The sequence below is a fragment of the Caretta caretta genome, chromosome 1, assembly GCF_965140235.1.
Source record: "Caretta caretta isolate rCarCar2 chromosome 1, rCarCar1.hap1, whole genome shotgun sequence".
NCBI lineage: Eukaryota > Metazoa > Chordata > Testudines > Cheloniidae > Caretta > Caretta caretta.
Window position 1 is genome coordinate 164,999,255 of NC_134206.1, and position 8,370 is coordinate 165,007,624.

The window sequence follows — 8,370 nt, forward strand, 5'->3', positions numbered from 1 at the left end:
ACCCACACCCAATGCCCAGGTAGCCTATAACGCAGATAGCAAAGAGGGTTCTGACCCTCCTGCCCAGGTGTGTGGTCTAGGTCAGAATCTAGCCCTTTAGAAATCATGGAAAATTTTTTTACATGATATTACTAACATGGTGGGATGTATTGATCCAGTGTTTGTTGCCAGGAAAATCCTGGTAAAGCTTCAGGCTGCATAATTTATTTAGAGGAGGCTGCACAGGGAGCATTTTAAAGCCCACATTCTCAAGTGTATTTAGCTAAATGTCATTGAGGATCTGAGCCTAAGTCCCTCACTATGACCATATTATGTTCAGCACTGAAACTTTTTATGAAATAAAGGATCCATTCCATTAAAAATCATGTTTCAGAGTGACTTAAATGGTGTCTTGCCCATGGCCTGCACTTCCCTGAGGTATTACATCTTGGGATATATGTTATTATGATGAATTTGGAACTGCTCTGTAGTAATTTATGAATACTGTATGTTGGCTTGGTTATTGAGATGTTTACTATATGACTATCCTGGATGAACAGGGCTGCCAGGAAAAACAAGCAGGCAGGGAAACAGTGGTCACCCCGCCACATAGATGTTGTTAAGAGATAATGCCTAAACTATCAGCTGTGAAGGTTCTACCTCCTGGTACCAACTTACAAAACTGAGCAGGGCCAAAGCCATGAAACACAGGAGATAAAGAGGACCATAAATGTTTTTAAAGGGTCAAGAGATGGGGGAATTGTGCAGGCACCCGCTGGGGTGTCCAAAGAAGTTAGGTCTGACTAGTTCACCATCAGGACAGTGTAAAATTTTAGAACAGACAGACGCATGAAAACTGTTGTTTTAAAATCCTTTTTTCTCTAAATGCATTGTTCCTACTAAATGCGTTCTTGTGTAGTTTTCAGAAGGCTGTTTTGTCACTGAATCCCATGAGTAACAAACTTGCAAAGGGAAGACCTGTAGGTGCTGAAACTAATTAAGTTTGGATGCCTAACTTGAGACATGTAGGGACTGAGTTTTCAAAGTACTTAGCATTCTGTAGCACTTTATATATTCAAAGCAGAGCTCCCATTGACTTCAGGTGGAGCTGTAGCATTCTGCACTTCTGCACATCTGTCCTCAGGGTTTCAAGCCTGGCAGCCAAAAATGAGGAACACACATTTAATGCCCACTTGTGAAAAGTTTGGTTTAAGTAGCCCAGCATGAGGGGCAGGCCCTGCTGCACACAACAGCCTCACCCACTACACAACCCTAATTCATCCCAGAACAGGTCCATTCTGTGCACTGAATGAAGTAGGGGTCATGTGGAAAAAATAGTTTGTGATTATGTAATTAAAGACTGTATCATAACACATACACACTTGGAGCTGAATTAATGTTGCTCAGGCAATCTGAATTCTGGTATTTCCTAACTTCTGGGTGCTTGACTTTGCAGCCTTCACATTCGTTTCATGTACTATTTTTAATGTATTTTCCTATTTTTTTTATAAAACAAATTGAGGAACCAGAAATCCCATCATGGTAGAATCATATTGACTCTCACATCACTCATCAGCAGGGTTGGGACTTTTAGATCCACACAAGAGACCTCGACCACTTGAGCTAATGGAATAACTGGTAGCACTAATAGAGTGTTACATTCTGTGCGGTCCAGCCATTAGCAGGATAGCTGTTTGCTGATGGCAGAGAAATGTAGAGACTCTGGACTCCTGGGTTCTATTCCAAGCTCTGGAGGGCAATGCGTTATAGTGATTACAAACCCAGATATGCGCCTGTGCCCTCAGCCTGTTTCTGTCCCTCTCTGCTCCTATCCATCCCAACACCACCGTATCTCCCTCTCTCATTGCTCCGATCCACCCCCCCCACCCAGTTCCTGCCCTTCTCCTGTTCACCCCATTGCTCCTGGTCCCCAGTTCAGCTCTTGCCTCCTCCCTGTCTGCTCCTATCCATCTGCACCCAGCTCCCACCCCCTTTTCCTATGTGCCTTAATGATAGGTGGTGCTAATGTTACAGAATGTAACACTCTATTAGTGCTACCAGTTATTCCATTAGCTCAATAATAACCTATAGTTATTGTTTGAGCACCAGCACATAGGAGAAGACGTAGTCTCTGCCTCGAGAAACCTGTTCACATTGAGCAGAAACCCACCCACCTATCCCCTCCCATGCAGGAAGAAAACCTAAAAAGTGCACCTGTGTGCAGGGGTGAAAGTGAGCTGGTAGAGGCCGGTACTGCGTACCGGTAAGAACCCGCAGCAGCCCATACCCAGCCCACAGTAAAGCATTGCCGCAGCAGCCCTTTAATGTCCCTGCCCCTTTTGCTTCCCCTGTCGGCGGCCCTGCTGGTAGGGTCCGTACCGGCAGGGTCACCGGGGGAGGGGGCTGGGAAAGGGCAGCAATGTTAAAGCACTGCCGTGGCAAAGGACCTTGCAGTGCTTGAATGTTGCTGCCCCTTTTGGCCGCCGACAGACGGGGAGGGGGCAAAGGGAGTAGCTGCCCTAGGGCCAGCGATTTAAAAGGGCCTGGGGCTCCGGACGCCGCAGTGGGCGTCTGGAGCCCTGGGCCCTTTAAATCAACACGGGAGCCCTGGGCGGTGCGGGCCAGCCGGACTGGAAGGGTTGGCTGGGGGATGCTAACCCCGCCCAGCCCCGGCCCTTCCACCCGAGGCCCCACCCCTTCCGGGGGCCAGAGCCACCCCGTACCGGTAAGTGGCCTCAATTACTTCCACCCCTGCCTGTGTCTCTGGCAGGAGTACGGTCCGATGCTTGGGATCCTTACACCACTCCATGTGTGAACACACGCACACACACACACACATGACCTCACTGGTTCTCAGGGTCCTGACTGCCACATACAACATTGAAAAGTAGGTATAACGCAGGTCTCCCATCTCCCAGCCTTCTCCACTGGACAATAAAAAAGAGGAGGGATTAACTAAGACAACTAACTAAGGAAGAATGTGTTATACATTTTAGAGAGCACCAGGCTTTATGAGAAAGATTTGGTTCTCCAAAGACTTCAGGCACAAAGGTGCAACCCCGGAAGGTGGGTGGTGCCCAGTGCAGATAACCCGCAGGTGCTTAAAGGATGAGGTTGGAGTTCTGTAGCATTAAAACTGGACTCTTTGAGGTATTGTATTTTAAATGTTTGTCTTGGATATGGAAGAATATCAAATGGAGAGCTAATGGGAATTTGCATTGTAAAATCAATGTTATTCATGCTGAATGGATGGAGGGTTAGGTTATCTCCTATGGCTAGCACCATACAATATTGTTCAGACAGTTTACGTGTAAATTTATTTTACAAGATTTTATTATATTGTAAGAGATGAGCTCCAGCTACCCTGTTTGGATCATGATCCGGATTTTGAGCACCTTGAAGTTCCCATGTCTTCAGATCTGGGGATTTGGTTTTGTCCATTATTTCGATTTGGGATATTCAGAGTCAGATCCACATCCAGATTTTAAATCTGCCCATAGTTTGGGGGCAATTTTTGTTAGGTGTTTTCATGCCTCTCTAGTGTCAAGCAGAATAGAAAATCAAACTAGAGTATGAATACTTCTCTTTCTCGGATGGCCGACTAAGTAGCCTCACCCAAAAATCTCACAGTGAAGGAGTAGATTTAATTTCTCTGGAATGATCTATACCTAGACATCTCTGGCTATTTATCAGACAATGTGATGGCAATTCAGAATCCTAGTGAAAACAGTACATTACGTACATGGCTTTATGGTTTGTTTGCCTTGATCTCCAAGAAATCAAGGCAATCTAGGGGTTGTTTTCTCCCTTACACTGATGTTTTCATGGATTGTACACTTCAAGTCGTCTTGATTCAGAATCTGGCTCTTATATTTTTCACCCCAATCATCAACAATGTACTGGTGATACGGGTCATTAGAGTGCTCTCTCCTCTTTGACTTCACCGTGCTCACAAGGATAGCCACAATAATGAAGGAGAACATTCCAATCATTACAATGAGGTACAAGATAACGTAATCAAAGTTTTCTGCATCAACTGTCGCTTGCAGCGCATCTTGTTCCTCTGTCATGTTCCGGCGCCAGTTATTCATGTAGTTAAGAAATGTGTTTTTGAAAACATCTTCCAATATCTGGGTGAAGTTTCGTAAATCCACCATATTTCCAGTGCACTGCCATTGAAAACAAATATATAGATATTTTTAATTCTGTACTATAACAACTGCAGGGTCAATTCCCTCAGTTAGCATAAAATTTAGTGCCAGTTTAGACCAGCTGAGGATCTGGTCCCAAGTGTCTGCATTTTACCATCTGTTTAGGGGATCAAGTGGGTCTTTACTCAATTTTTAGTTAAGTTCTGTTTCAGTCTGTACTCTGACAAATTGAAGAGCGTTGTCTAAGTTAGGACTCAGTAAAAGCTGAGTAAGACTGTTAGGATTTGGCTCAGTAGGAATGGTCAAATTCTGCATTGACTAGCAGCCAGGACAGTGCCATTCAAATCAATGGGGCTACACAAGGTATATCGACACAGAGTTCAGCCACCCATTTCTTGTTTCATCTAAACAAATGAAAATCTGGCATACCCATACGCAACACACACAAATGCATTTGTAAGAGCATAATATCCAAATATGTAGCGCCCCCCCCCTCCCCCCACCCGGCCAAAGTGCTAGCTGAGTGCCAGGCAGAGTGAGGGACAGGAGGAAGGAATCCTGCTCTTCAGGCAGGTGTTGCTGCAGAGCTATTACCCAGAGACTACTGATGCACAGTGCCTGCAGTACCCGCTGTGGCCTTTGCACCCCCAGGTGGGGTGGGGGGAGAATGGGAAGAGCGTGAAGTAGCAGATTCTGTAGTCCCAACCCAGAATATGTACCCCTACCTGTCCCATTCTTGCTGCTGGAACATCTCATTGGAAATACAGCCCCCTACACCACCCCCTCCAAATTTTGCCCTTGTTACATACTGGAACCACACCAGTTCCACGGCCAGAGGTCCCCCTCTAGCCAGGGGTAGGATATGCCCATAGTTGTATATGTAATATTTGATGCTACTGCACAATATGCCACGTTACTGCATTTCTCTCTGCGCATTGTGGTGTATCATAATTGCGGTGGGAATTGTAACTTTAGATTTTCTTTGTCTAAAAGCTCAAACAAAATGTTTATTTCCTGGGGTGTTTTTTTTTCTTGTTTAAAATAAAATAAAAGGCTGTGATTGGATCACAACTTCACAGATATTTAAGACATGAAGGGCAGGCCCACTATGATAATCTAGTCTGACCTCCTGCATAACACAGGCCTTTGAATTTCAACCAGTAACTCCTTCAGTGGATATTATTCTTTGCTACTACATGCATAAAAACTATCAAGCCCAATGAGTTGTGGTTGAGCTAGAGTATCCAATTCAATCTCAATGTAAAGACTTAAAGTGATGCTGAATTTACCACATCCCTTGGTAAGCTGCTGCAATGAGGAATTATCCTCTTTGATCAGAATTTTCATCCTATTTCAATTTGAATTCTTCTAACTTCATCGTCCAGCCACTGGATCTTGTTAAGTCTTCATCTGCTCAATTAAATGGCCTACTACTATCACATATCTTTTCCTTGAATGGGTGTGTGTGTGCGCACGCGTGTGTGTGTGTGTGTGTGAACACACATATTCACACAACTGTGTAAGATTAAGGTGACCTAATTAATTTTCTGTGAAAATAAGTACAATTAAAAATTGTCATGAACATTCCATTTTGTTTATTATTTATGACTTCCTGTGGAAAAGATTTTTCTATTGGAAATGAAGAATTATAAAAGAAACTTACCTCTTCTGTGCCTTCGTGTAATGAAATTCACAGCAACAATTGAGATTTTAAAACTTCACTTGCTAATGTTACAATAATCTTGAAGGGAAGAGAAAAATCTTCAGTTTCAAGAAACTGGCAGCTTGGACTAAGCTATATACTGGACAGTGAAATAACCACATTGCACTCTAGATTCCATGTTTATAGTAAATGAAACGTTAAATCTAATCTTACTGGAAAGTTAAATATTGGCTGAAAACTAACGTAATCTTAGTGGCTAACAGTGTACCACACCCTTTGAGTTTGTAACTACTGTAATACCATAAAGTTTAAAAGAACACCATGAAGGTTTTTAAGATTATAAATTGACATCACTTGTTCTGTATTGATCCATGATTCCACATTATAGGCAAAGGGTCAAGATGTGTTTTTTAAAAAATGAAAAAAAGGCCCCTTGAATAACTTCAGCGTGATGTGCTGAATACTGCATAGAGACACAGTAAAAGACCTTTTCTGCACAGCTGGTGTACTGTCACCCGAAGAGTAGAATTTTCTACTTTCCTTCCTTCCCTCCTCAAGTCACGACTATAAGTACCTTCCCTCTCCCCACACCCCCCCTTCCCCCCCCAATCCTTCCAGCTCTTACTCTTTTCAAACATCATTTTGGGGTGTATTAGCAGGAGAGTTGTAAGCAAGACATGAGAAATAATTCTTCCACTCTACTCCGTGCTGATAAGACCTCAACTGGAGTATTGTGTCCAGTTCTGGGTGCCACATTTCAGGAAAGATGTGGACAAATTGGAGAAAGTCCAGAGAAGAGCAACAAAAATTATTAAAGGTCTAGAAAACACGACCTATGAGGGAAGATTGAAAAAACTGGGTTTGTTTAGTCTGGAGAAGAGAAGACTGAGGAGGGACCTGATAACAGTTTTCAAGCACATAAAAGATTGTTACAAGGAGGAGGGAGAAAATTTGTTCTCGTTAACCTCTGATAATAGGACAAGAAGCAATGGGCTTAAATGGCAGCAATGGGCTTAAATTGCAGCAAGGTCAGTTTGGGTCGGACATTAAGAAAACTTCCAAACTGTCAGGGTAATTAAGCACTGAAATAAATTGCCTAGGGAGGTTGTAGAATCTCCATCATTGAAGATTTTTAAGAGCAGGTTAGACAAATACCCATCAGGGATGGTTTAGACAATATTTAGTCCTGCCTTGAATGCAGTGGACTGGACTAGAAGACGTCTCAAGATCCCTTTCCAGTCCTACAATTCTGTGATTCCTCCCTTGGGTAGCTTCCCAGTTCCTCCACCCCAGCCTTGCCATTTCCTTTGCCTTTTCCCTAGGTGCTTCAGATGGTGCACCTTCCTTTTATTGGCCATCCAGCCTCCTTTTGGAGCTCACACTGCAGGAGATGGGCTCCTCAAGCATGAAGGTCTTCTGGCCACATCCAGTTTTCTTGCAGTGGATCTCCTCCCAGAGCCACAGCACCCTTTTGGCATGTTGAGCCCATGGCAGCACCTATCTGACCACGGCCTACAGCCACCCTCATTTTAATTTAATTTTGGGGGATTTTTGTTTTTTTCAGGTGCAGACACCTTCACCTCTCATCAGCTTCCTACTGTGATGTCTACCAGATAGATCCTCCAGAAGTCCTCTACCCCTCCTTACACTTCCTCTTTGCAATGATTTATATTCCAAAGGAAAGCTCATGAAAGATGTCAGCTTGATGACAGCTCTTAACGGCGAAGTCCTCGTTTTTCACGTAGAACAGGTACAGCACAGGCAGAAGCTGGGCAAGCCTCTCCATGCTGGTCTCTTTAACATGGTCTCGACCCTGACTTGGAGGGAGACCATTGGTAGAGGCAAGAGGATGAAACTCATTTTTTAAAAAGTGAATTGCACATTAACTTTGCTTCTGAACAAGCACCGTGCAGAAACCGAGCTGAAAAGCCCTTACGTCACACCTTAGACATAGCAGCGATTTACTCCAATGGGGCCGAGACCTCTTTGTTGTGAAGGTTTGTAATGGTCTGTGGCCAGGAGAAGGATGCATCGGCCCCAGCTCAGAACATTGGACTAGGCACGTGCAAATACCTAGTAAGGGACAGTTCCTCCCCAAAAGAGCATTGCCATTTTACAAGGCGTTTTGCCCCTAAGCGATTCCCAGAGAAAATAGGTTTTCCAACACACCAACCTGTGAGGAGCTAGACAAAAGCACAAGTAGTCTAGTACCATACGATCAGCCTGCTCAGAGCATGCAAATGAATGCTGTTGGTATTAAAAAAAGCATTGGCCCCTGGCGAAGCTCCACTGAAGTTAGTGCCAGGCTGCCGACATTGCCATGGCTATTGCCATTGCTTCTGATGGATGACTCTCCTTGCATGAACATGTCCTAGTGCTGGTGGGCTCCCAGCAGCCTTTACAGCTACTGCTTCCATTTTGCTGCTTCCTGTGTGCATGGCCTTAGAGCTCACAAGTAGTAGGTAGTTGGCAACAGGATTCTCTCTGTTGTGCACCACAGGGACAACCATGGACATCTAATCTGACCTCCTGCATAACACAGGCTGTAGCCTTTCACCCTGAGTCCAGGGCTGAATT

At 44.3% G+C, this 8,370-nt stretch overlaps 1 protein-coding gene across 1 annotated transcript; it reads right to left on the reverse strand.

Moving 5' to 3' along the window:
• Positions 1-3,282: 3,282 nt before the first annotated feature.
• On the reverse strand, positions 3,283-5,924 carry KCNE2 (potassium voltage-gated channel subfamily E regulatory subunit 2). Its single transcript, XM_048835517.2, has 2 exons — positions 5,794-5,924; positions 3,283-4,148 (listed from the first exon to the last, which is right to left on the reverse strand). The coding sequence occupies exon 2, from the start codon at positions 4,134-4,136 to the stop codon at positions 3,759-3,761; it is 378 nt and encodes a 125-aa protein (XP_048691474.1). The 5' UTR covers positions 4,137-4,148; positions 5,794-5,924; the 3' UTR covers positions 3,283-3,758.
• Positions 5,925-8,370: the final 2,446 nt, after the last annotated feature.